This window comes from Electrophorus electricus, chromosome 3, assembly GCF_013358815.1.
Source record: "Electrophorus electricus isolate fEleEle1 chromosome 3, fEleEle1.pri, whole genome shotgun sequence".
NCBI classification, from domain to species: domain Eukaryota; kingdom Metazoa; phylum Chordata; class Actinopteri; order Gymnotiformes; family Gymnotidae; genus Electrophorus; species Electrophorus electricus.
Window position 1 is genome coordinate 9597920 of NC_049537.1, and position 26871 is coordinate 9624790.

The 26871-nt window shown below is 40.2% G+C and overlaps 3 protein-coding genes across 5 annotated transcripts in view; all 3 read right to left on the reverse strand.

Moving 5' to 3' along the window:
• Nucleotides 1-337: 337 nt before the first annotated feature.
• Nucleotides 338-8878, reverse strand: LOC113569250 (RNA-binding protein 38-like). Its single transcript, XM_026997305.2, has 4 exons — nt 8423-8878; nt 6543-6666; nt 6284-6338; nt 338-2157 (listed from the first exon to the last, which is right to left on the reverse strand). Exons 1-4 carry the CDS (start codon nt 8633-8635, stop codon nt 1845-1847), a joined length of 705 nt encoding a protein of 234 aa, XP_026853106.1. The 5' UTR covers nt 8636-8878; the 3' UTR covers nt 338-1844.
• A 2617-nt stretch (nt 8879-11495) lies between these two features.
• Nucleotides 11496-17288, reverse strand: rae1 (ribonucleic acid export 1). Of its 2 annotated transcripts, XM_026997638.2 has the most exons (13): nt 17191-17288; nt 16546-16655; nt 16339-16443; nt 16143-16235; nt 15788-15874; nt 15264-15350; nt 14995-15066; nt 14104-14211; nt 13627-13733; nt 13452-13527; nt 12963-13157; nt 12588-12673; nt 11496-11928 (listed from the first exon to the last, which is right to left on the reverse strand). In XM_026997638.2, coding segments are annotated over exons 2-13 (1107 nt in total). In that variant the 5' UTR covers nt 16636-16655; nt 17191-17288; the 3' UTR covers nt 11496-11927. The 2 variants fall into 2 exon arrangements, with proteins under 2 accessions (XP_026853439.1, XP_026853438.1); XM_026997637.2 differs by lacking the exon at nt 11496-11928 and having other exon boundaries at nt 11935-12673.
• A 3255-nt stretch (nt 17289-20543) lies between these two features.
• The window catches only part of LOC113569648 (potassium voltage-gated channel subfamily B member 1-like), a 35013-nt gene continuing 28685 nt past the window's right edge, over nt 20544-26871 (reverse strand). For both annotated transcript variants that reach the window (XM_026997605.2, XM_026997606.2), the window contains exon 3: nt 20544-25030. In XM_026997605.2, coding sequence (XP_026853406.2) covers nt 23129-25030 — 1902 coding nt within the window. In that variant the 3' untranslated portion in view covers nt 20544-23128. The remainder of the gene's footprint in view (nt 25031-26871) is intronic.

A 26871-nucleotide genomic window follows, 5' to 3' on the forward strand; every position in this document is an offset into this window, starting at 1 on the left:
TTTTCCCTTCTACACTTATATACAGACCTGCAAGGGAAAGTCAACAACTGAAAAGAGAGAGATTTAAATATTGTGTTTATATCTGCTACATTTGTAAGCAAGCAAGAATATTCAGCTCACAAGAAAAGTAGACCACCCATGTTTAGTAAAATGAATCAGCAGAGAATATCATGTTAGTGGCAATATACCCTAAACTGGATGCAAACAATGAGCCTAAACAAATTAAGCTGTAAGACTGCTTCACTCAGACAACAAAGAAAAATGATAGAAATGCTGTTCAAAACAAAGAGATCATACAGGCACAAATTCAAGAAATAAATAAATGATTGCACTCCTATATTTAGTATAAAGTTTTTATTTTACCTCCAAGACTTTTCTTGGTATGGCTTCATTGCAGATATTGAAATGATGTGACTTAAAAAATGCTTCATAGAGCAATTATGTGACTGCAAACAGCAGGTGCAGACTGTGACTCAAGAGACTACAAAAAACAAAAAATGCAAATGAATCAGTTTCTTAGGTGCAGACCAGTAACACATGAGAATTTTTCAAACGACTAAAAAGGGGAAAAGAAAATGAGAAAATGCTATAGGCCATATACACTTTCTCTTGTGGCATCCACAAGCCTGACACTTTGCGTTTTGCTTACATATGGCTTGACACCAATTTATAGGGAAGCGAGATGAGGGGAGGAAAACAAACAAACCACAGACCACTTAAATATCTTAATATAAATACTGCAAAATGCACTTAACTGGAGCAAGATTTTGAAAATGCTGTACATAACGAATGTCAGCTTAAACAAGACATTAAATTATCTTAGTTATAACAGTTAGACAAAACGCACTATAGGCATCAGTGTCAGCTACCATACCTGTTAATAAAAATCAAATGCTTACTGCATGATATTTCCACCCATGCATGATCTAAACTGGGATCAACATTCAACACATCATGTGAATAGGATGCCTGTCTTTATGGTATCTTTATGGTCACATTCATCAACATGGACTGAAACCTGATCAAAATCCGATCTTCAATTAGCACCCTTACTCTAAAATACCACGCACCCTGGACTTAACTGTTCTGGGAACTGCAGACCAGGCTTTTCATGTAGAAGCAGGTGGCAGCTTGTTCACAGTTTACCCTGCATACAAATCTAAAAATGAACTAAATCTAATGGGAGATTCTACTTTTAAGGCCTCTTCATTATAAAAAGATATCCCTGGGGGCTTTCGGGTGTCTTCAATTATGAGTTCTCCATTCTGTCAGCCTGATAAACTGCCATGTTGGAAGAATCTTCTGTTAAAAGGCGTGTGTGTGTGTGTGTGTGTGTGGGGTGTGTGTGTGAATCTTTCCTCCTTTAACTCACCTTTGAAAGTTTGCTGTGTATCCTGTCAAGTTCAGAGTACAAAACCCTCTCCCTAGTGTTCTAAAGCAGCAATGCCCCATTAAACCTTCAAGAGTGGTAACTTTATACAGTCTCCCGCTTTTCCAATTTGCACCCACTACTCAACATCCAGGCACCTTACTTTGATCTTAACATAATAATAATAATAATAATAATAATAATAATAATAATAATAATAAGCACATTGAGCACAAGTACTAACAAAGAAATATTAATACAATAAAGCTTATGGTAATGAGTAATAGTAACAATAACAATAATAATTTTTAAGGATCCTCCCAAAAAAAAAAAAAAAAAAAAAAAGGCATCAGTGCTTCTGGAAGCCCTTTGAAGCCATGGCACAGTTCGACTCTTTCTGGACCTCACTCGAATCCACAGCCGGAGCCAGTCCTGATGGGACAGTGCAATAGTTTGTCCAGAGACGACCTGCTGCTCACTGCATGCGCTCGGATTGCAGGTGCTGCTGGGGTGGATACTGGATAAAGGCGGGTGTGGCCAGGGTCTGATGCAAGGTGGCCGAGGCGGGGCTGGAGGTGGGGCCCCCACTGGGGCTGGCGGCTGTGTAGCTGTAACCCACAAAGCCTGGGGAGGAGGTGTAGGGGTAGTGCTCGAAGGCTGATGAGGCGAACTGGGCGTAGGCTGCACTGTAGTCCACATACTGGGAGCTAATTGATGCAGCCACCTGTGAGGGGAGCACAAGGCTGGGCTGGACAAAGGCCTGCGGGTAGACGTAGTGCTGGGCCAGTCTGCACACAGGGACACAACAGTTAGAGCACGAACACACACACACACACACACACACACACACACACGAAATGACAGTTAGTGGCCATTTCCCAATTCTATTAGCAATATCAGTGCTATTGGACTTATTGATGATGAATTATTTCCTAGCAGTGCCACATCAATATGGCATTTGAATTTAGATCTGAAGCAATGAGAAAGCTTTGACACTGGGAGAAGGCCAGCAAGCAAGCATTTAACCCAAGTCTTATACCAATGAGGTCAGAAATACACATGAAGGAAAGCTTGTTATGCAGGTTTATGGGACAGAAGCCCAACCCCCAAACCCAATCCCCCTGCCCAGGCAACAGTGAGGTGTATGCAGTGTAAACTCGACAGTTTGAGGAGCTGCAGGCACAACTGGGCCATCGGCAAGAGAGGCAGCAGACAAGACGCTTCTGGAAGATTCTCACTCAAGCGTTTTAACAGCTGCTACTTTTCTTGTTCAGAGAGGGCTAGAATTCTCACACTCACTCACACACACACACACACACACACACACACACACACACCCATGTAGTAGCATGTTTATATCAACATCTATAAAATTGTGGAAATAGTAATCACTCATGAGTCTTTAGCTGTACAAGAGAGGTAATTAAGAGAATGGAGCAGAAGAGTTTCATCCATATACCCCCACTCAACACTGTTTGAATGCACACGGGAGGGGTACCAAAAAACACACCACACCCCCACCCCTCTTTCCACACAGAATGGGCACATTTAAGGAAGGTTCTTGTGGTAGGGGTGCCGTTGTGGAGGAGAGGTGTCAGAGCGCAAGAAACAGCAGCTGAAAAACAGAACGACTTCCCCAGAGAAACGACGATACATGTCACTGGGGGCCCCTGTTCAGACAGTAGAAACTAAAACACACTGTGGTCCACCATTTTCTCTGTGAATTTGGTTAAAATATAGTGCTATGAAGGAGTTAGTTAGCTTCAAGTGAAAAGCACATGTAAATAAGAGGAAAAAAAAAAAAGGGAGCTTGGATGCTACTGTATCAAATATAAAAGGAGAGAATGTATCAGATTAATGGCAGTATCTATTGACCGGGAATATTAAACATGGCAGCATATGGAAGCCTCAAGAACCAAACAATACATTAAGTGAACTTACATGAGAGGACTCTCAGAACTCCATGCGTGTATATGTGTGTGGTGAAAGAAAGACTGTACACACCTCAGTTCAGCAGAGCAAAAGATGTGTGGGTGGGCATGTGAAAAACATCCAGCAACACCCCACCCCTTACTTTCACCCAAACACACACACACTAAAATCAATCAATCATTCAGGTCAACACTGCAAACCAAACACCATGCAAAATTCACAATTCTGCATCAGCACGACCTTCTCCCTCTCACCACCCCTCCCCCCCCCCCTCTGTTACAGTACACAGCACAGCACTCTCAAGTCATTTCTGGCACCTTAAAGGTGGGGGCAGGGCCAGTGGCACGCCTCGGGACCTTCAAAGGCCCCATCGAAACCTGGGGCTTGATTGTCTTCTTCCCCCACTGATGCACTCCATCAACTGGGTGACCAATAAAGCATGGACGGAAGAGCAGTGGTTAGCCGAACACTAGATTTAACACTGATGATCCTATTAGAGAAAGAGAGGGGAAAAGAAAAAAAGAAAAAAAAAAAAAAAAAAAGGGGGGGGGTAGTAAAAAAAGCCTCTTGCTTGTTCTCCCTCACTAACACACATACATACACATGGGAAGAGGGACACTGTAGCGGGGGCTGTGGATTGGCCACACAATCCTCCGAGTGCCATGGCCTAAGGAAAAGTATTTGGTTGGTTTATTTGTCGGCAGAGTCGACCAGACATCACTGACCATGGTCAAGGATGAGTTAGTGTGCGCGCGCACAAGCGCACACCTGTGTCACATTCACACATTAATATCTTGTACAATGGAGCATTAATGGGTTGATGCTTTAACACTTTTCTAAAGCTTTATATTGTGATACAGGCAAGCATCATACAAAAAGTTGAACACTGGATAAGGTAGATCAAAACCAAAGCTTCCAACTCTAACTCTGTTTACCATTAAGGCATTTTTTGCAGATAAACAGTATACTGATAAGAACCAATACATAATGAGAATAAAAATGGTATCACTTAACCTCTAAATCTCCAAAGTTAATAGCCCTTCACAGGACAAAGAGGCATTCAGACTGCTGCCAACTCAGGCCCACACTCCAGCATGAGCCAGTGCCCCCCCCACACACACACAATAGTGTGTGTGAAGTGACTGCTTGGAAAACTGTACTAAATAATACAGAACTACAGCAATTGCAATCCCCATGGAATGTTTTTTAACAAGCAAGATGCAAAACAAGGTGTAAAAGAACTATTGGTTTTTTTCCTTCCATCTTGGCCAAAGAGAAGACCCATTAGCCACTAAGTCAAACATGAGACCATAAAGAAAAAAAGAAAAACAGGCAGGCAGGGGGACACAAATTCGCAATTTTTACATAGACAAAGTGCAAAGCTTGGAGACAGGGACTGACATTTCATGAAGACACCAACTCACATCCTGCAATACAGGGAACCCTGAGGTACATTACTGTATACCAGACCCATGTCAGTGCCTCATTCTGTCCATCTAATCTAAACTTCCCATTTCTCTCTTTACTCACTCCGCTCGATCTCCACCCACCCAGCCAAACATCACTCTCTCACTGTCATATTGCTTTCCAGGGCTCAAAACTAATCACTAACTTGATAGAATCGATTATGTTATATGCTCAGAAAATGCTACACATTAACTCAAATTGAGCACAGAATAAACAAGGAAAGAAAAAAAAAAGAAAAAGATAATGACTGGACCACGATTAGAGAATTAGAAATTGGCATAAAGCTAAATGATGTGGCAAGTAAGTTTGTGTGTGTGTGTGTGTGGGTGCACACATAGCTGGCAGTTTAGAGGACCTGCAAGATGTGGAAACCTTTCTGTAGGCTTCTGAGTATCAACAACTGCCTGAGCAGTTTCAGAGTTAGAATGCGGGTAGCAGGGTCAAGATAAAAAAACCTCACTCCCCCTCCCCAACACCCTGTGTATGTATGAGTGTGTAAAAGAGACTCAGTAAAACTGACAAAATTAAGAGAAACAGCCATGGTGTCTACTCCTGTAACAATCTGCTTCTGTGCAGCAAAAGACAATGAGATCCATGGGGAAAGCGACAGGTGTTCTCTCCAACTCCTGTCTGTCTATGTGTGTGTGTGTGTAGGGGGTTGGGTAAACGTGTATGAAGGGTGTAACTGAGGAAATATGAGCCAACACCTGTCATACTGACAGAAACGTATGTTCCCCCTCTACAGGGCTCCACCTTGTTACCACCACAACAAACTTGCCCACAGACAGAACATTCTAGGACCCTCTCACATTAACATTCAAAAGTTGGATTTTTATCAAAGCCAGTCTATAATTAGAACAGACCTATTGAAAACTACAGTGATCCCAATGATTACAGTAGTGTGAGTAAATAAAAGAAAAAACAAAGCATCTTGTAATATCGTTTCAAGGGTAACAAAACGTTGACATACTCTACTTACCCAAGCTTCATCCACAAGCAGAGTATTAAACTATAGTATGAACTCACAGCACAAACTTCCTCGCAGATTTGCACCTCAGATTTACATGATTTCTCATCTTAGGTCTGAAGACCTATGATAAATCTTAGGCCTTAAATATACACAAATATGCACACTATAAATATACAAATAATTTTGGGATTGAAACATTACTTAACAGGGGACACTCCAACTTCTCTGATCTCTAAAATGACCAGCTGAGTATTCCCCCTCCTTAACCACCCAGAGGACATTCCTATAACCCCACTAACCACCCCCACTACTGTCTATGACTGACTGCCCTCATAGACCACAGCAGGAATAACAAATGAGTGGAAGAAATCCAGAACATGCTGTTGTACAAAACCAAACCGGTTTGCTGCTTAATCTGACTTGATCTGCCAGGTTTGTTCAGTTTTCTCTTTATGCACAATCATTTGTATGAGGTCCATTAGTGTTAGCAGAACAATGAATGACAGTGCACACACACACACACACACACACACACACACACTTACCCATACTGCCTTTGAATAAGTGCTGGATGGATGGGCTGCACACCAATAGATATGCCTATAAAGTATGAGGTATGTAAAGCATGTAATACATAAAACTGTACAAACTGTACATTTAGTCTATTACAGTGTTCACACAACATACAAATGGAAGAAAGCCCAAGTTAAGGCTACCAATTGAGTTTAAAAGCATATTGTAAAGACAAGACAAAGGGTGTCTTTTTTTGCATTAAAAATAAATAAATAAAAAGTTTCTGCGTACCACTCTGAAGGCTACGTGGCTTAGCTCCGAGGTAGGCTAGGTTAACATTGGCTTTTCGGCCATCGATGATTGGGTTGGGGTCTTTACAGGCTCGCTCTGCAGCCACTCTATCCGTCATAGTCACCTAGAGGAAGAAAGGACTGCTATTAGCATCAACAAAGGCCTTAACCTGTCAAAGCCAGCGTTTCCTTCTGAGAAGTACCAACACTCAAAACATGACACTTAAACAGAGACCAGAGTAAAAGAGCAAAAATTTAACTAAAATTTAAAAACCAAGTTAATATCAGCATCCAATGCTTTAGATTTAATAAAAACATCCATGGGACAGCTTCAGTTTCATAGTTATTTCTTGCAAATGAGCATTATATTATGCAAATGTGTGCACCGCAAAAACAAACAAAATTAAAAAACAAAAAACAACAACAAAAAACCCAACACAAACAACAGGACTGCCAGGAACACCAAGCCTTCTGCAGAAACAAGTTCTTCAATGTTCTTGTTCCTCTGAGCACCTCACACTCTACAGGCAGATGCCTTCATCTTCCTGATCCTGTCAAACTTGCAGCACTACACACCCAGCCAAGAGCAGCCGTTAGTGCACGGAACTGCAGTGCTGCCCTGGCTCACAGCTTGCCATCTTGACAGTTTTAGTGCCCCAGCACATGCTTTGGCTTTCCACATAAGCCCATTTTCCTAGCCCATCACTAGGCCTGTATATCAGCTACTGTTTTAGAAGTCACTCTGCCAACAAATCCCTGTGTTTTTGACTGCATGTCGCAGAATGCCTCGTTTCTGTGTATCCTTTTAAGACCCCGAGTCTCTCCACCTGGCACCAAGTCTTCGGCTAATCCCTCAAGTTGGGCTCTGCAACTGAATCGCAGAGCAGTCAGACAGTCGGCAGTCTGTGGAATCTAAAAAAGACAGCTCGGTTTATTTTAAACGAGTTCCTCGTCATTCAGTTCCTTGGGGAGGTTCTTTAGGTCTCCAAGTGTGTGTGTGCGCGCGCGTCCGGGTGGGGGGTGGGGGGGTGGTGTGCTGATACAAACTACTGCTGTGTAATATCACATGACAGACCGTTTAAACATTCTGAAGACATAAACTTTAAATAACAGCGTAAACACCGAAGAAAAACACGAAAACCAAAGCCTATTTCGGAGGCAAGTTATACGGTCCTCAGTACGGAAGAAGATATCGAAGAAAATATGACAAGAGGCACTGCAGGGATTTCGTGAGGCAGCTCGAACCCGTAAACCGGCGATCACTCCATCTTAGGCAAAAATGAACGGCCACTCTCACGGCCGTTAAGATTCCGTAAACATCACTTAAGCGGCTGAGTGCTCCCGGACATCACTACTGTGGCATGAAGCTATGGAGGGCGAACGGGACTTGTAACGTCATTTAAGAATCTCGCCATATAAAGCCCTGACACCAGACACACACGTGCTGTTTGCACGATCCAGTTTTGGTGCTGGTGGCGCTCCAAGATCCCACTAAGGCAAAGCTTGTTCACAAACTGTAATGTTAATCGTGGACGACAGCTGTTCCCTCTTAGACTCGACGACCCATTAGAGATGTTGTGAGTCAAGAAAGAATTCCGTGCGTGAGCACGAGTTACGGGGTCATGATTTAATCATTAACCTTATACCCCACTTTTGTATTCGCTCACTAGCATACAAAGTAGACATGTTATCTGACTAAGCCGAACTTAAATGCGTTATGCGCGCATTTACGCACTTGCACAATTACTGCAAGCACAAACAAAGGAATTAGAAATAAGTTAGGAGGTAGTATTAGAAATGATAATTTGGCGCAAGAAATACTTATGAAAGAAAATACTTATGAAATCAAACTGATATGAGAGCATTGTTACGGTTACTTACGAAGCCGTATCCTCTGGATTTCCCCGTCTGTCTGTCCGTTATTACCACGGCCTCGTCTATGTCGCCATACGCTTCAAAGTATTTTCTTAAGGAAGCATCGTTAGTATGGTATGGTAAGCCACCCACAAAAATCTTTGTGAAAGTAGTGTCTTTTTGGATTCCTGTTGGATGCATAGCTTCTAGCGACCCGTTCATAAACTGATGTAAAAGCATTAGCCGTCTAACTATGACAAAAGCTTTTTTTTTAAAAGCTCACAGTGATTTAACCTGATGTCTAAAACAATTCTCTCATGTAAAGAATTAAATACCAAAATGAGACTGCTTCGTATACAGTTGTCTAGATTTTAGACTCCCCAGTTCTAAAACTTTCTTTTTATCCAATATAAAGCATAGCCATGTTATTGAACGCACCCCACAGTACGACCCTTCCACGCGCAGTAGCTGCGACAAACTACCTCCCTCTTCCTTGCTTCCGGAATACGCATATTTATATCTTGGAAACCAAACCACGCCCATCTTATATAGTAGCCAATAGCATGCAGCTCTTTTCTAGAAACTATCTGAAAACTTTGCGCTGACGTGCACGGATCTCCTCCCATGTTACCGCCCAGTAAAACTTGCACCTGCTTTTGTCCTTGTACCAAACAAAGAAAAACGGCGACTTTACTATAGAAAGCGTGCACCCAGCTTTTATTTCCATAAACGCATATATTACACGACATTCAAAAGTACTTACTGTGGAACGAATGCCCACGAAATAGCCTAAGATCTCTGCTAAATTAACAGGGTACATTTATGCCAGTTATGCTTATATTATCGCAAAAGTTAATATAGGAGACACGTACATCTTTCTTCCAGTTGATAACCACGTAGTACCAGGCCTCATATTTTTGCAGAACGAATTACACCGAAATCATTAGCTATTAGATATCGTACGTTCTACTAGTAATCTAATTCTCTTTGTTTGGAAGCGACCCATAACCTAAAATCCGATTTTGTGGGACAAGGCTACTTTTAAGAACTTGATGCTCGTAAAACTATTTACACTGCCTGCACAAAAGCGGTTCTCTGCTCCAGTGATTCGATCGCTATCCGTCTTTTTAATGCAAATAACCCACCAAGAGTGAATAAACTCGCACTCTAGTACCATCAAAGACGTCTTCAGTGGTCTTACAGGCTTCACATCCGTTCGCTTGGTAGGCCTATACAAATGCTATATGCCAATAATTTTGAAAACATTAAGATAAATTTAGTAGGAGACGTACAGCAAACATCATCATGAAGCACGTGGCGCTGAAATCAGCATGGAATATTAAGATATGTAAAATAAGAATTGAACTACCTCTCTCGCATTGCATTATAGGCCTCTGATCTTAAGTTCATTTGACCCAAATGCAGGGTGATGTCAAAAAGACCTTGGATCACTTTGCTGCATTATTCACGAATGTCGGACTTCGTAAATCAACCTCGCCTCTGAATGAAAGCGGACAGGCCAGGGCTTGTATCGCCACTTCTCAGCTCATGTACCAGGCAGCTGTAAACTTTACTGAACCATGATATTCATGGCACCATGAAGTACGGTTTGGTCACACCACACACTTATCAAGTAATGTAAGAAGACGTGCAGGACACTGAATGTATGAGACTGATCAAATTTAAGAGTCGCCAGCTCCCTCCCCCAACGTCTATTGAAGTGTTCCTGCTAAGTACCAAGGTCCTGGCTGACAGTGCGGCGACGGCCTAACGACCACACTAAGGTGGCGCGTCTCACACCATTACAGCCAAGGCATGTCTGTCTTCACACTCCTGCCCTTTGTAGCTCGCCCTAACTTGCTATTCGTATCCTATCGATAAGTCCCCAAAGCTGAACTGCTGTCTCTTCCACCGACTCACCTGACGCACTTGCTCACTTTGATCTCCGCTTTGATTCAATCCGCTTTTGATTTTGATCTCCAAGCTTCAACTCAAATAATGGACAAGAAATGCTGCCACCTAGTGGCCGTAAAAATACTAAAAGCAATCAGACAAATGATAGGTTTAGTTGGGAAAGATGAAGCCCTTTATGTCCATAGGCTATGAGAAATTTGGGGTCCACTTAAAATGAAGATTTTACATACGCAGTGTGAAAATAGAGTGCAATGACTAAGGCAGTACGAAGCTATACGACTATCCTAATTCCAATGCAACAGCAAAACAAACACAGAATAGGAACGCAACCTGAAAAGGACTATATGGTTAATTTAGGAGTTTTATATATTCTCTCATTAGTTCATGCTTCTTTCTCTTAATCCAGTTTTCATTTGCAGATCCCACTGTCAAATTTCTTAAGAAGTGCCATCATTTAATACATTTGCAGAATGTATCTGATGAAATGCTATTAAAAAAACCCAAACAAAACGGTACTATTATTAGATAAATATCTATAAAACAAAACATATATTTTAGAGCACTGTCTTGGGAGAGAGTTTGAATATGGGTGGAGGAAATGTTCATTTTTAACCTGTTGCTACTATATCCCGGCCCATTCTACACTCGATATAACCTACATGGTTGGTGCGGCCATGGCCCTTAGGGGTCTTTTTTAAAAGTAACATTTACATTTAATGTGGATGTGAGTTTTAAAGAACAGACTTAACAAAATACATTTTCATAGAAATTGCTAAACGCTGTACCAAAATCTACATTAAAAACATTTAAGACAAAAATAAAAAATCTTGTCATAACATATCCAGACTAACATGCAAACCGTTTTTCAGGCTACTAGAAAATGCTTGTTTCCTGAGGAGATATGAACTAAAACCAACTTGAACCTAAACTCAGAATTCTAAGCTTCAGTTCTTGGGACCCAACCCCTTGTTCAATTCAGTTAATTTCCTTGTCATTTTCACAACAGATGCTGTCACATAATTCTTGCTTTCCCTGGAACTTACAGAATGCATGCCGGACTTGAGAAGACGAGCTGAAATTAGGACATGATGTAATAATACATCATTGAAAAGACTCCAGAAAACCTAGTATACTCTAAGGCACATACCATGACAGGCTGTTCACGAGAATACAAAATGTCAAAATGCAGAGTCCTGAAGATATTTATTTATTAGTTTCACATGGTCAAGACTGAATTTTATACCATATTGTGACAGCAAAGCAGAAATGCCACTTTTTTTGGAAGGTGGTATGAAAAGAAAAAAAGAAAGAAAAAAAAAAGCTGCAGTCAAGAGTAACAAGGAAAAAAAAGAAAAAAAAAAAGAATGAACAACAATATAAAGAACACTAAAGAATGGCTTCTTTCAATTGACCTGAAAGCCAATAGCTGTCATCATCGCGTAGGGGCGGCTGGCCCCTTCAGATTGGTCCATATTTAGTACACAATGCCACGTCATTGGTCCAGATGTTAGCCATAACAGGGTCTCTCTCCCTCTCTCTCTCTCTCTCTCTCTCTTTCTCTCTCTCCTGTATTTACACACTAACGCAGGTCTTCCGAGATGTGACGTAGCTTGATGGATCTAAAGACAGGAGGGGTGGTGGTCAGTCATTGGGGCACTTTTTCTTTTAAAATCACGTTTATTGTTTTCTCCCCCTGTCCCCCAAAACAAACATACACTTCAGTAGTGCCAACAAAACAATTAACAATGTCTAAGAAATCATTTTTTTCTGCCATTTGTTTCTTAAAAGTTCCATATTTGATCAGATTATTTAAGGAAAAAAGCTTCACTGTTAAGTTGCATGTACAACTGATTCTAATGGATAAAGAATTAACTCTTACTAAGCATGCTGATGTTCAAAAAATTAAAAATGTCAGCAATTAAATGCAAACAGGGATGAACTGTGGATGCCAATAGTAACTGGATCAGTAAAAGTTAAGACTGCTCAAATATAACAACTTTGCCAGTAAAAACAACTGATCAGAAAACCCATTCACAGCACAAACCAGCTCTCATCTGAGCTTGGCATCCAACTACTGACAGTCAAACACACAACCTGTAGCCTTTAAGCTCTTCAAGCAATTCACCAAAAGCTCTTCAAGCAATTCAACAAAAGCATCCTGGGATGCTAGGATGGACAGTGCCAAAACGGCACAGAAAGAGGAGTCAGCACAATGAAGGAGGGCAGCCCTGTCTGGCGACAGACACCATCTCCATGGTAACGGAAATCCCACTCTCACCATTTCTTGTTCCGAGGCTTGAGCTCCTCAGCCGCATTCCGCAGGAAGATGTAGTTTTTCTTCTGGGGATTGTAGTACTCATGCCCCTGTGAGGGACACCAGACGTTAAAATGAAAACACAAATTATAAGAATGTCTTTGTCAAAACAATGGATTCAGAATCATTCTTTGTCTTACTCTTTCCATCACTTACTCTCTCTCTTCCCCTAACACACACAGACACACCTTTAACAGCTGTGTTATTGGAAACACGAAGGTCACCCAGGGGCCCAATCCCTTCCACCTAATGGCCATCACGGTGATGTCTTTTTTCTTTTAATTGAACAAGTTCTCCTTGTCTACTCTTGCAGTGCACGTGTGATGGAACGGTTTGTACCTTGGACCAATCATAGCTGGAGCTGTAGGCAAAGATGTTGCCATTGTGGTTAAAGCAGCATGCTGTAATTGGCTGGTCAAGCTGCTCTGATGTCTTCAGCTTGGTTCGCGCATCCTTATCCCAGAAGCTGAAGCGCCCGTCCGAGCCCACCGTGGCCAGGGTGCCATGGACTGGGTGGAAGGCAATGGCATTGACCTGAGATACCAACAAACAGCACACACAAACCCCAAAAACATTTACTGCATTTAGCAGACGCTCTTATCCAGTGCAACTTACAAAAGTGCTTTGTCATTTACTTAGAATGTACTCTAGCAAGTACAGTATTTTGAAATACAGGGATCAATGCTAATGTACTTGTTTCACACTTCCGGGTAAATTCTACAACAGACAAGGTATCACCATTTATAAGCCCTCTTAGCATAGAAAACTGCACTAGTTCATTTTATTTTATTATTATTATTATGCCAATGATACAACTAAAGTACTTACAGCATAAATGTCTTGGGGTGTGGCAGTGTTGGTTCCATTGGATCTGTGGCACTTGAAGGTGAAGTTATCCTTGGCTCTATGGAAACAGTACAAAAATAGATTCTAAAATGTAATACAACTGACTGGTGTGTTAGTTGGCTATAGAGTGAAAGCGAGACTAAATTTGCGTACTTACGGGTTGGGTGGGTTGATGTAATGAATAGCCACCCGCCCCTCAATGCTGCCTAGTGCAAAGCCTGTGGGTTTATTCTGTTTGTCCTTAAAGATGGCCACACAGCGGTGCTGCACACGCAGAATTTAAGAAGGGAGAAAAAAAAAAGCAAAAACGAATTCCTTAATTCCTGCATGGTCAAGTTAGGGAGTAGCATTAGAAAACAAATCCATTACTGCCAATTTCTTTAATACAAAAGTCTGCTAAACAGCAGCAACAGAATATTTGCCATTGTATGTTTTATTTGTCCCAGATCAACAAAGTAATGACAGAACTAGCGGAATACTAACACTAATGTAAAAAGATAATTAGTGTTAAAAAGTTAACAGCTGTTAACCTGACCAACAGAATTAGTGTAACATGTGAAAGAGCAGTATCACACATTCCATCAACCCCTCCCTGCCCTTTGGGTTTAATTCCCTTTGAAAATCTGGGAGCCACCTGATGTTTCAAAGGTGAATCTATACGGCGAAACTCTGATGGCTGATTCTCCAACTGGTACACAATTAGGCCTCGCTCTGCAGTGGCCACAACAGCCATTGGATACACCTATATAGAAAGATAAACCAAGGCACAGAACACGCTTCAACAAAGAGCTACACAATAAGGAGTTCAAAAATGACATTTTAACCAATATCAAAGAATCAAGTTGGTACTCAAGTTTGCTTTGCGTTTCTCTCTATGGTTACATATATAGTCCTTCTAGTTTTCAGTACATTTTCAGTATATGGCTGTTGCCAACAGATACAGAGAAAAATCTTTTGAAGTGACGGGGTCAACCCTAAAATGAGCCCAGCTGTACTGTGGGAAACCCTCAACCCAGAGCAGCTCTTGTATGAGAGTATAGAATTTGCAACTGTAGGAGTTTCTGCTCATATATGCAATACCAGTGTTGGCACTGAAATCATAGCTGGTCTAGACCTCAAGCAACCAAATCGAATATGATACAACCAGCAAAATGCTGTAATGATACCAGAATGGTGTAGACCTGTCAAAATTTAGTGCAATATGTGCACATCTGATATCATCTGATCCAATATAGTTCCTCAAAACAAAGTGACCGGTTCAACTACAAAGTGCGTAAAGAAATATGAGACTAAAACAGGGCAGAATCTTATTATGAGATTTGTATGAGGATAACATTTAGTCAACGCATCCTTGCTTAACCCGGCGCATAATGCTCACCTGTAGGAGTAAGGAGTACACTTCCATTTTAAGCAAGATGTGTATTAAACTTATCTTAAGACTGCACCTTATTCATGTCCTATATAGTTATCTTTCCACTGTCTTGTAATCAGATTATGCAATTAGTATGTCTGGTCATTTACTTACCACATCAGCACAGTAACATCTCTCGGGCATCTGCAGGGACATCATAGGATTTGAGGAGCGTGTGTCCCAGAACTGCCAATCAACCAGGGAGAGAATGCAATGCCAGAGTTGGCACTGAAATCATAGTTGGTCTAGAGACCTCAAACAACCAAATCGAATGGGATACAACCAGCAAAATACTCTAAGGATACCAGAATGGACCTGTCACAGGACCCCAAAAAATGATGAAAGGAATAAACTAGTTAGGCCAATAGCAGTGTATGAAGTACCTTCAGTGTTTTGTCCCAGCTTCCTGTCATGACACAGCTGTAGTTTGGGGCTTTAATCCAGTGGATTGTCCTTATCGGGCCTTCATGCTAAACAAATGTAAGTCACACAGAATCTGTACCGTAGCACTACAGGGCTGAAATCTGGGGTGAACGGCCTAATTTTTATATATATATATATATATATATATATATATATATATATATATATATATAAATATAAAAATGAATCAATGCTGGAAGTACATTACTATGAGAAACTCTTTAGCTCAAATAATTTGCACAAAATACACCACACATTTGAATAAAGGCAGAAGTACAGGAAGTGAATCGTCCACAAAGAAATATGAAAAGTTCCTTTGAATCATTACACCAGAATATGAAATGTGTCCGAAAAATAAGATCCTCCTATAAACTTGGAGCTTTGTGTTTCTTCTAATCAGAGCTCAGCTGGCACCAAATGATGGCACTTCCATTGCTGATTCTTTATAGCTGCAGCTGTGCCCGTTAACTGAAGAATAACTTACTTGTGCTATTTGCATTGCCTGGTTGCTGTTCAGATCCCACATCTTGGCGGTTTTGTCACATGAGGCTGTGAAGACCTTGCTTCCATCCTGTTCCAACAAAGGAAAAACACATCTTTAACACCCTAGGCCTAATCACTATGCTCATCTCAAACAGTGCAACCCATCATACCTTTCACCACCTGATGAACTGTGTGATCATCTAACATCATAAATATAGTAACACCCAAGTAGAGACACTTTTAACTGCTTTCTTGCCTAGTTACAGAAATAAGTCTTTTTAATGGTATACAGCCTAATAAAACAGCATAATTTCTCAATATTATAACTTTTATACACTAATGGTTATAAATCTTACATCACTCCAGCAGACATCAAGCACTGGGCCTGTGTGCATCTGCTGAGCTTTAGGCACAGTCTGTCCATTATCTTGCACCTCCCAGCATCGTACCTGAGGTAAAACAGCACAGCAAATTATAAAATCATTATTTAATTATGAAACATCATTTATCCCATACATATATACTTTAGGCATCATGGTTTTAATAACTTACATCATTTGCCCAAGAGCCTCCAATCAGAAAGTTTCCAGGCATTGGTGGAGGGCTAAAGGCCAAACAGCTTATGCTATCATCCGGTGGGGATGTAACCTCTACATCCTAATTCAACAAGACGAAGAAATAAGGTTGGCGACAATTAAATGGTCTGCTGGAACCCTGCTAAGAGGTACGTTATATTGTTTTTGGATTGAGACCTTGTACCTTCATTGGGTTATGACTATCTGTTGTAGTGCTGCCAAAAACACCTGTGCCTCCGGACCCAAAGCCAGAGCTCGACCCGAACAAACTCATCGCAGGTTAAGGACAGACAACTGTCGAGAAAAGGAAAGGCTTGGAAATAAGGTTCCAAAAATTAACAGTATAAATAAGAATTTCATTGATAAGACATCGAGCTAGCACGAGGCGACTGGGTAACGTTAGCTAGCTAGTCAGCTAGGTTACCTAGCTAGCTAGCCAAGTAACTAAAGGCATATCCTCAAGCAATTCATACGAGAAATCCCTCAGAATAATTTTGTTACGGTAGACAGATACACAGCTAGCGTATTCATGTTAACTACTGCCAATATTGATTCGATAAACAAAAATATGCGTCGGTGAGCTATTTGTAATATTATTAGTTGTAATATTTAAATAAAACTAGTTGGCTACATGTCCCTATTTAGCTAGGTTAGCTACAGAGCTAGCTAACGTTAGGGAGCTACATGTCAAGCTAGCCAGCTAACACAGTCAAACACATTTCAAGATCGCTAGGTTAGTTGGCTGGCAAACTGGTCGCAGAATCGCAACCGCGCTACACGTCTATTGCGCCTGACCGAAGATATAAGTCATAATATCACAGAACGTTACCGTGCAAAGTCGGAACAACTCCCCTAAAATCGACGCCGAGTCAAGATTTGTGATGCGCCATAAGTACAAACACTTTTTATTTTTTTCTCTCGAAATATTGCAAATACGAGGCGCATTTTGATTGCGTAAGCGAGGTCACTAGTAAAGAAGCGCACGTATGACGCCATATAGAGTTCGGGACGCAAGTAGAAGTTTTACCGTTGCTCTTCTGCACCAATAAAATGACTAAAAAAACACTAGTTTTATATTACGTTATTTGACCAACTTTATAAACAAAAGTAGCATCTGTAAGTGTCACATCTGTCTTCATATTAGAATGCAGGTTTTAAACTACCCTCATGACTGAATGAGATCTCTAAAACACATATTCTTTATTCATAATCAATTAAATGATGATAATGACCGTCAGCATCCGATCTAAGCAAAAACTAATTCACCTGCTGACTGAATATCAACCTGGTCTGCATGCATCGGAGCCAATCTGTGCAGCCCCCAGACAAGTGAGCAGGGCAAGCAGGCCAAAAAACAAGCACGTCGTTCAGTCTACGAATGCGGTTACGCTGTTCAGGCTTTCTTTATTTACGCACTCACAGCCCCACCACAACTGCAGTTAGTTTATTCCTGTCTTTTATGCTCCTGAGGCGCAGAACCTTGTTGAACTTTGTTCAGCGTGTACAGTGCAACGTAGTTTGCCACAGGAGGGCGCTGTTGAATTGTACTTAAGATTTGTAGTAGAATAATGCTGCCCTGGATGTTTCTGTTCGTGTCGTACTTGGGCTGTTTACAGATATTTTACCTTTGTATAAATGTTATAAAGTTGTTGTTGTTTTTTTTTTTTTTTTTTTTTTTTTTTAAAGTATGCCACGAACCATATAATTGCATTGCTTAGAAACTTTAATGAGTGTCTTTTTATGACTGCTTTAGGGGATACATCTTTCTGAAACTAGTTTTGTAATGGCAAATGTGTTGCAGAAACCTTTTTAAAATAAACCACAAATAAATTTATTTGCCAAACAAATTGACTTATACATGGAATTTATCTTGGTTCTGGTGTCATATGAAGCACTTGCTCTTTTATCTAGGCCTACCTTATCAGTGTGTGCTTAGTTTAAATGTAAAATCTTTCTGTAATATCCAGTGAAAAAAGCCGATAAAGGTCATGTCAAACCTATACCCTATTCCCCCTTTTAAGATTGTCCTTTCTTTGCTTTTAAACAGGAGTCAAATTCTTCAGGTATTTATTTGTTCCGGCAAAAAGACTATCATCAATGTCTGGCTTTGCACAGCAGGTAAACATATTAGCTTTCATATAGCACAGTGAAAAAGTGTTTTCCCCTTCCTGATATTTTGTTGCATACTGGTCACACTGAAGGTTTTCATATCTTTAAACAAAATCTATTACTGGATAATGGAAACCCGAGTAAACAAATAACATTTTATTGTTGTTTATGTAATAAAGTGATCCAGCATGTTCCCTCTGCACCCTTACATTTCACTGTATGGGCCAACTTTAGATGCAATGACTGCAATCAAATATGCCTTAGAATTTCATCTTTGACATTGCTGTAGAGTAATTGTAACTCAGACATCCATATGGAAATGTTTTCAGAAATAGTAATAGGTTAACTGTAAATTTCAGATTGTGTGACATCTCCACTGGGTTTTGGTCTGGACTTTTGCATAAGCCACTCCAGAACCTTGGGTTTGCTTCTTCTCCACCACTCTGATATGAATTTGCTTTGTATTTTGGATCACTGTCTTGCTGCGTGATCTGAATATATATCCATATCAGCAAATCATCTCCACACCATTACACCACCACCATCATATTTGACTGTTCTTATTTTCTTTCTGTGGAATGTGTTTGCTTTTGCACATCCAAACATTGTCAAAGCATTCAGTTTTTGACTCCATTTACACTGTCCATAGAATGTTTGTGTGAAAGATTTGGGATAGCATGCAGGTGCTTCTCAACACATGTGAGACAGCAGTTATGGTCTTCTTGATTATCACTGGTGTCTGATTCTGCTTCTCTTTCATTTAGCCCCATTTTCTGCAGTCTCTAAGTGATCGTGGAGTCGTGAACACTGACCTGAGCTGATAGATAAGAAGTCTGTATTATTTCGATATTTTTTAGGCTCCTTGGTGACTTCCTAAGTCATTGTACACTGTGCCCTTAGAATTTTTCCCATTCTACGTCCTGGAAGTTTTCTCCACTTGGAGTTTATGGAACATATTGTGGTCTGACCGATTCCTAGATCCTTAGACATATTTATGTAATGTTTTTAAAATCCAGACTGACAGATACCAAAGGCATTATTCCTGACTTCTTTGTCAAGGACAATTTATTATGGCATACTGTACATTGGCAGAATATATGACCTGTATGGTAAAGGACAAAATAGGAAGATAATATCAAGTGTGCCTGTTTGTTCAATCATCTGGCCTTAGTTCAGTTAACTGGATTGACTGAACTGGGGGAAATGTTTTTATTCACAAGAACAAAAAAAACAACAACAAAAATCTGAAAAATGCATGAAAACGTTTTGCATAGCTTATTAAATACATGAAACATGTGAAAATATTATTTGTTCACTTAGGTTCTCTGAACCTAAGCTCAGATTTAATTTGAAGACTTGTAAACATTTTGTGTCCAACATGTTGGTCTTAAATGAGCAATAATAAATCATGTCAGGGCAAATTTTTTATTATCTACTTACTGTAGATGTGTTCATTTCAAACTCAAATTTCAGTGTATCTAATGTGATTGAATAGACAGCAAAAAGTTATACTGATTTGAACACTGTGAGAAAAGGGAAAGTCATACTATGTATTAAGATCTGTCTAATGGATAGCTAGTTACATTACCTTGCTGTATTTCATAAAATAAAATATATTATGTCCTCTGCATTTCAAATAATACTTGTGTATTTTTTTTCCCTCTTATTTAATAAGAAATGACTCTAAAAGATAGTGTTTGGAGAAGAACATTAATATCCTGTATCTCCTCTGTCTTGGCCTATCAGACTGATAATATTTGGAGTATACCATCTCCACAATTATTTTTTTCCTACACTGTTCAATAGGTCAGACAAGGGTCCACACAATTTTTTCCAACCTGTTCTCTGATTTTATTTTTGTCCACTATTTGTTTGTGAGGATTTTACATGACTCTAAATAACATTCCTTCCTCGGTAGGGCAGACAGCCTGTCAGTGGAAGTCTGTTTGGATGGTGCTACTATCACCATGGAAACAGTGTTGTCAGAGCTGTTATACCTGTTTCTCTCCCTCTCTCTCTCTCTCTCTCTCTCTCTCTCTCTCTCTCTCTCTCGCTCTCCTCTCATTCTCTCACTCTGTACACTTCATACTCTCACAGCACAACACATTCAGCCTGGTTTTCTGTGTTTTTATTCCTCGCTGAACTTGTTTACCTTTCATTTAGACACTCTTGGTCCTTGGACAAACAGTTTTACCAGAACAAATGTTCAGGACACAGGACAGAGAGAGGTAGAGAGACACTAGCAGACAATATAAACATGGACAAATTATCTACCTCTTTTAATGTAAAAACACCAACATCCAGAAAAGAAAACAGGACAGCGTCATCTAAATAATTTTAACCTTCTTTTGAAAGTCCGTCCTATTTTGAGTCTGCCTCATGTACAAGTAGATTCTGACATTTTCATAATGACCTCTGCATATGAAATGCTTTCAGTGTGTTGACAGAGATACAGCTTAGGCAAAACCATCTAAAAAAGCAAGTGATGAGTTAAGCTATTGATCATGCACCCAACCTGTGGCCGGGTTGTTGGTTAACATATTAGCAATTAGCACCCATGCTAATGGCTTTACTATGTGTGGCAGTTAATCTTTCATGTGAAGGGGAACACAAGGGGGCTGGATCGATAAGAAGAGATGGATGTGACCTGAATCTGTCACTCACTGCGGCAGGTAGGACACTAAGATAGCTGCAGTGTTGAGAGGGCTCTTTTCCTGGTGTGCATTTAAGTTGATTAAGTTGCAGTTGTCTACTGCATCTCATGTTATCAAGGTAGTTTTAATGAATATAAATGGCCACATTGTGTCTGTGTCTGTACAGTGTTGATTTTACTTGCATGTTGTTATATTTCTGTGTATTATGGCTTCTAACACAGCAAATGGCCTTGCCTTTTATCTCTGTTGGTATACATGTCTAGCATTCAGAATAGATTATTAATTATCTAAGGCAGGGAAGTATTTGCTGCAGATCTGACATGTGAATTGTGCTGTGCCTCTGAGTATGTAAGTAACCCCTGTCCTGTTTTGTTGAATGTTTTATAGATTATGCATGGCAAATAATTCCTTATTTGTAGCAGTCATTAATTGTTGTAAGGTAAACAAAAATATAAAAATTGTTAAAAATATCCCTAAAATATAGTCTTTGTGTGTTCCAGAGTTTAACCTTAAGGTCTGTTCAGTCTTGCCCTGATTTTACCAAAGATTACTAAGGGGATAATTTGTGTCAGCCATATTAGTGAACAAGTCTTTGGCTCCATTTATGCATTTTTACAAAGGACAAATTAAGAAAAGGACAGAAGTATTTCACAACATATACATAGACTAGGAGACAGTAACAAACAATACAAAGAGGTCGTCTCACCAAATTATCTAGTAAATACAATCCTTTAAAATAAATATTTCATACTATTTATATTAATTGTAAAACTAAGAGATTAGCATAATTTATTCATCTAATTTCCATTCTTTAGAAAATATTTTAAAAATATACATTTTAGAATCCTTCATTGTTTTTATCTGCAACAAAGTGTATTGTATTTCACCAGAACTAAAGAATCTATCTATAATTTATATCTATTTTTCACTACCAGCATTGTCCTTTTGTATCAACTTTACTTTTCAAACCTAAAAAAGGATGTTCAGTGCTTTCCTTTCAAGTTTGGGAATCAAATAGTTGTTTGTGCTCCATGTGAATTGGCAAATGGTCAATCATCAAGGAGCACATCTGTGTTGAGTGCTGTAGACCATGTCAGAGCCTTTTTTAAGCATGCCAGTTGAGCTCCACAGTCATATTACCAACTTAATAAATCAAATAAAACAAAAATTGAAAATAATTTCTTAAGCATGATATTACATGCAAATCTGACAAGAAACATAAGAATACTGAGAGTGAGTTGCAACATGATTTGACCAAAGGCAGTGAATCACAGTGGCTGTATCCACTTAAATCACTGCAGTTGCATATTATTTCCACAGAGGAATGGTCACACGACAATGGGCAAAGGAGGAAATCAAACAAACTTAAATATTTCAATTGCCATTTTAGAAAAAAGATTGTATTGAAAACAGTGCATCTATACACACAAGACAATATGTCTGTTGGGACACTGATGTCAGCTGTTCACACATTCTCTTTCACTATTTTTGGTCTCTCTATATCTTTCTCATTCTGTCTCATGCACTCTCTCTTGCCTAAACACACACACCCACACTTGCAAAGACAACACATACTGTTGATGCATAAAACTAAGGCCAGTTTTGAGGAAGAATCATACTTGGAAAAACTTGTGAAAATCGTAATTGCACAAAATGGCTTCAGTTAATATCTAATTCTACAGAGGGGTTTGCAAACAGTTGGGGTTGGGCTTGGAAAATGTCAACCATCAACCATGCCAGTGTCAACCATACTTAGACACTAAGTTCTACCCCTACCAAATATCCTCTGAAGCCTGTTGCTATTTCAGAGGTCTTTGCTGAATCAAGCAGCAAACCGATTTGAACATTTTCTCCTATAGTGTCTAGTGAGTGCTCTATATTCATAGAAATTCAGCTCTTATGGTGTGTTTTGCTCTGATTTAGATTAGTTCTATATTACCAGTGTTCTATATTACCCTTCTCACCATTGATAATTCCAGTTGTCATAGGCTACATTCGCTGTTTTTAATTATTTTCATTTATTGTTTTAGAGCATCCTATGTCTCCTGAAAGCACATGGTTCTCTTGTCCACTCCCTGGCTGTCCCTCCAATGAGAACAGACTACTTTGGCCCAACATCGTCTGAGATAGCTCTAAGTGGTTTGCTCTAGAGCTGTTGCTGAGTTTGGGGCTGGCATTACCCAACAGACGATCTGAGGGACTAGTACCATGTCCATCATGAAGATGCTCGTCATCATCAGTATCTGCATCAATATACTTACTGATTGATGCATCATGAAATGTGAAAACTGTTGGCACTACTGTCTCAGGAGTCTTCGGCGGAGTCTTGCTGCTGGCAGTGGTATAGACAGACAGTTCTGGGCTCATAATGGAGTGATCAGACATAGCAGAATTGTCTGAGACACCATCAGATCCTAAGACCTTAGCCACGCCTGCAGCAAGGTCTGTGGTTTCTCCTGAGAAGAAGTTGACCTTTTGGGACCTTGTCTTGAGAGGATTGCTGATGCGAAATCCTTGGGGGCTGTCAGCAAACAGGGCTCGTCCAGGCTTGGGTGGACCAACAGGACTCTTCATGCACTCATCTTCAAGGGTTGTCTCCAATCCCGGATTAGCGCTGACTCGGCTTGGTTGGTTTGAGATGGGACTATGTAAGAATCTTGAACCCTCCAGAAAGTCTGTAGCACAGCTAATAAAGCTATCAATACTTGACATGCTTCTCATATCCATTACACCATCAGCTGTGGTGGGTGTCTGACCAGATATACTCATCATTTCCATTTCATCCCTCCTCTTGGCTGCCTTAAAGAACAGGCTCCGCTCTTTACTGTTCAGGTCAGGCTGGGACTGGGTCTTGGCCATCTTGCTGTACATTTCCTCCAGATTTTGGACATTGAGGTGTTGCGGGCTGGTTGGACTGGTGGGTCTAACAGGAGATCCCTGCTCCTTTCCTGGGAAAGACTTGTTGGAACTGGTTTCTGAAATGGTGCGTTTGGGTGTCCATTTCCAGTGTGCAGGTGATGTGTGACAGTTGTCCTGCACTTTCTCTTTCTTCACAATGTTTTCTTCTGTCTTTTCCATCACTACCACATCCATGAGCTCTGTGTTTCGAACAAATGCATCCTTTATGTTCATAGACACTATACTGCCATTTCTCTTGGCTCTTTCCAGAGCCTCTCGTCTCTTGATGGCTTTCTCCTGTCTCTTCTGCTCCTTATAGAACTCAGAGAAATTGTTTACAATGATGGGAATGGGTAGGGCAATGACCAGCACTCCTGCAATGCAGCAGAGTCCACCAACAATCTTGCCTAATAAAGTCTTAGGGTAAATGTCTCCATATCCTACAGTAGTCATGGTAATGGTGGCCCACCAGAAGGAAGCTGGGATGCTCTTGAACTTTGTGTCTTCTTCATCTTTTTCTGCAAAGAAGACCAAACTAGAGAAGATCATGATGCCCATGGCTAAGAAGAGGATTAGCAGGCCCAGTTCATTGTAACTGCGCCGTAAAGTGAATCCCAGTGACTGTAGCCCAGTTGAGTGGCGTGCCAGTTTGAGTATTCTCAAAATTCGCATGATTCGAAAAATTTGCACCACTCGCCGCACATTCTGGAACTGCAGCACACTTTTGTTGGACTCAGTCAGAAAGATGGTGACATAGTATGGAAGGATGGCTAGCAGGTCAATCACATTGAGAGGGCCTTTGAAGAATTTCCATTTATTGGGTGAGGACAGGAAGCGAAGAAGATATTCCATGGTAAACCATGCAATACAGACAGCTTCTACGTGGGCCAGCTGAGGGTTGTCGGTTGCTTGTCCAAACTCGTCTATGTCCTGCAGCTCTGGCAGGGTGTTAAGTGACAGAGCGATGGTGGACAGCACAATAAACAGAATTGAGATGATAGCCAGAATCTGTGGAAACACAATCAAAACCAAAAACTTGTCAGACTTTTAAAATAACTACTAAATAATGCACATAATCTGATTCCATTCATGAAACAGAATGCAGTCTCAGCCAGCTGGATCTTAAATATAGCATTAAATGAGAAAAGTGGGATGCATCAAGAAAATTTTTGTCCCTTGTTTTGAGACAGTAATCACAAAATCAGGTAACCTTATTTGGAGCCTGGCATTCTCACTACAACCTGTCATTTCCATGTACGCTTGTCAGCATTTTATCATCTTGCTCCTCTGACGATGATATGAAATTTACTTACAGATTCTTTCTTTAAACCAGGTGCTTTTGCTTTTTGTATAGAAATCTGATCATGCAGCCACATCAAACGCTGAATGTTGGCATACACACAAAACACAGTTCAATTGTAATCTTATAGCCTCAGCATAACTTCTAGGTAATATCACATAATAGCAGTGACAAATTGAACTGAAAGTAATATGTAGTGTAGCATAAATATTTTCCCCAAGACATTTTTAGACTGCCAGTGTTTTCATTTGTGTACTGGTGTAACAAAAAGGATTATAACACTATTTCAGATGAACAATCCTAGAGGGTAAAACACTGCAGACAAAAACCTTGTTTACATACAAAGACATAAAAAGCTACATATCCAGTATCAGGACCAAGCAGCAGTAGTGATATGTTCTAAGAGAAATCCAAAGCTGGCATTTTCTGATGAGTTGTTTCCTTGGCAACCAGTTATGGCACAGAGCCCAGCGTGTGTGTTTGATTGACAGTGAGAGTGCTGTGGACGTGGCAGAGGCATGATTGGCCAGGGGAGATGCCACTTGTTGGTGTTTGCGATGACGGCAGGAGGTTGTGCTTGTTGGCAGGCAGTGTCTCTGCAGAGAGGAGCTGTGACACATGCTCTCTCCACCAAACTGTCTCTGCTCCACTCTTTCTCTTTCCTATCCATATTTCTCCCTTCCTCATTTAGTCTTGTGTGTCTTTTCTCTTTCGTCCTTTCTATTTATCTTTTCTGTCTCTCCCTTCTTTCTGTTGTCAGAGGCAGCTTGGTTTGCTAGGAATAAGGGGAGACAACTTCGCAGAGGCAGAATCAAGGTCAAGGGTGATACTGTGTGCTTAATGGATATTAAGGGTTTTAATTGATGGTGTTTATCATTGATAACACAAAAATAGTGATTTGTGAACTAAAGTAAAAGACTGACTTCTGTGTTTGCTGAATGTAATGTCATAAGCATGGTAGGACCCTGGGTGCCGATTACTCTCCATGTGTAGAGCTTAGTGGGCTGTCACACTGTGTAGTATTGTGTTTTATTGAAGATGTGTGCGTATGATTTCCTTCATTAGGATGGAGGGTTGCTGTGTCCATCTCATATATGTCAACAGGATAACTCTGTCTGGACTCAACCCTCATTAACCCGAATTTATCTTGATGGAACAGAGAGAAAGAAAGAAAGCAACACAGGCTATGAAGGGATACAACTCAATCAGTCCTTTCTCTGTGTGCCACTCACATTATAGCAAATAGACAGATAATGTACTTATATTTTATAAAGGATAATGGCACTAAGGAAGAGGAACTCATTTAGTCTAATGAGTGAAAAAGTCATCTTAATTTAAAAGTTGGACTTTTGAAAGAATGTCTTATTGTTATTTCATATTAGAAACATTTAATGTGTGGCTGTGTGTTTTTATCACTTTAAAATGAGACACTTATATAGAATGTTTTGAATAGATTAATCATCTATTCCAATATATTGAATAGATTAATCATTATAGGTAAAGAAATATAGAACAAAATATTAGTAAAACAGCACAAGCCAAGGTTATT

Excerpts from the sequence above, each read along its gene's own strand:
- LOC113569250 (XM_026997305.2), bottom strand. The coding sequence starts at position 8,635 with ATGCTTTTACATCAGTTTATGAACGGGTCGCTAGAAGCTATGCATCCA. Across the intron at positions 6,667-8,422 it reads AATCCAGAGGATACGGCTTC|GTGACTATGACGGATAGAGT; the intron begins GTAAGTAACCGT and ends TTCTTCCTCTAG. Across the intron at positions 2,158-6,283 it reads CTTATTCAAAGGCAGTATGG|ACTGGCCCAGCACTACGTCT; the intron begins GTAAGTGTGTGT and ends CCCTGTGTGCAG.
- rae1 (XM_026997637.2), bottom strand. The coding sequence starts at position 16,635 with ATGAGTTTGTTCGGGTCGAGCTCTGGCTTTGGGTCCGGAGGCACAGGT. Across the intron at positions 15,067-15,263 it reads GCTGGGACAAAACACTGAAG|TTCTGGGACACACGCTCCTC; the intron begins GTACTTCATACA and ends GTTGATTGGCAG. Across the intron at positions 13,158-13,451 it reads CACCCCAAGACATTTATGCT|GTCAATGCCATTGCCTTCCA; the intron begins GTAAGTACTTTA and ends TTGGTATCTCAG.